The following is a 1217-nucleotide window of genomic DNA, read 5'->3' on the forward strand; positions in this document are numbered from 1 at the left end:
CTGTAAAATATAATATATACAGAAGAAGATAGAAAATCATATGGAACTACAATACCACCAGAAGTTAAATCACTTGGAGCTTGGTGTTTAAAAGATGTTCATCATTAACAACAATTAATATACCATCATTAGTTATATCAATAGGAGATTATTGTTTTTATAAATGTTCATCATTAACAACAATTAATATACCATCATCAGTTATATCAATAGGATTTAATTGTTTTTATGAATGTTCATCATTAAAATCAATTAATATAGATAATCTACAATTTATAAGTGAAGAAAGAATATTTATGAATGAACCAGTGTTAGTTGGTATTAAAATACCATATAATCTACAAATAATCAATGGAAAGAATATTTTCAAGAAAGATATTAATGAATTTATTATTCCATCTTCAATCACTAAATTAGGTGATCATTGTTTTAGATATTGTTCAACACTAACATCAATTAATATACCATCATCAATTAATGAATTAGGAAATTATTGTTTTCAAGAATGTTCATCATTAACATCTATTAATATACCATCAAGTGTTAGTGAATTAGGAGATTATTGTTTTAATGAATGTTCAAAATTAGAGTCAATTAATATACCAACAAGTATTAGTGAATTAGGAAATTGTTGTTTTAAATATTGTTCATCATTAACATCAATTAATATACCAACATCAATTACATCATTTAGAGATGGATGTTTTTATGAATGTGGATGTGAAGAAGAATTAAAGAAAAATGAAACAATACCAAGAATTTGTTTTGATAGAGGGTGGTGAATGAAATAAAAATATAATAAATGAAATACAATATAAATTGAAGTAGAAATAAATTATAATTGATTATCATTTATATTATTATTATTCTTTTCTTATTTATTCTTTTTGATATTATTCTTTTTTATTGTGTTAAAATATTTATTATTATTTATTGTATATGTTTATTATTTCTTATATCTTCTATTTTATCATATTTATTTATTATCTTTTATATCTTTATTATTATTTTATTATTGTTGATTATTCTTATATTCTATATTTTAACTTATGATTTTCTATTATTAAATATAAATTAAATGAATTTGATATTAAAGATAAATAAATATCAATTTTATTAATCTATTTGTATTTATATAATATAAATATCAATAAAAATAAATTATAAGTTAAATTAAATGAAATATGAATATGAATAATATTAATAAGAAATGAAAA

At 19.0% G+C, this 1217-nt stretch overlaps 1 protein-coding gene across 1 annotated transcript, besides 3 other annotated features; it reads left to right on the forward strand.

The window, feature by feature from the left end:
* Positions 1–296: 296 nt before the first annotated feature.
* On the forward strand, positions 297–782 carry EDI_257860 (uncharacterized protein; the record flags this gene model as incomplete). The annotated part of the gene is made up of 1 exon (XM_001739189.1): positions 297–782. One exon carries the CDS (start codon positions 297–299, stop codon positions 780–782), a length of 486 nt encoding a protein of 161 aa, XP_001739241.1.
* A 3-nt stretch (positions 783–785) lies between these two features.
* Positions 786–843: a sequence feature (AT_rich).
* Positions 844–845: 2 nt separating this feature from the next.
* Positions 846–1027: a microsatellite.
* Positions 1028–1062: 35 nt separating this feature from the next.
* Positions 1063–1204: a microsatellite.
* Positions 1205–1217: the final 13 nt, after the last annotated feature.

The sequence above is a fragment of the Entamoeba dispar genome, genomic scaffold (assembly GCF_000209125.1).
Source record: "Entamoeba dispar SAW760 scf_1105229462037 genomic scaffold, whole genome shotgun sequence".
Lineage (NCBI taxonomy): Eukaryota > Evosea > Mastigamoebida > Endamoebidae > Entamoeba > Entamoeba dispar.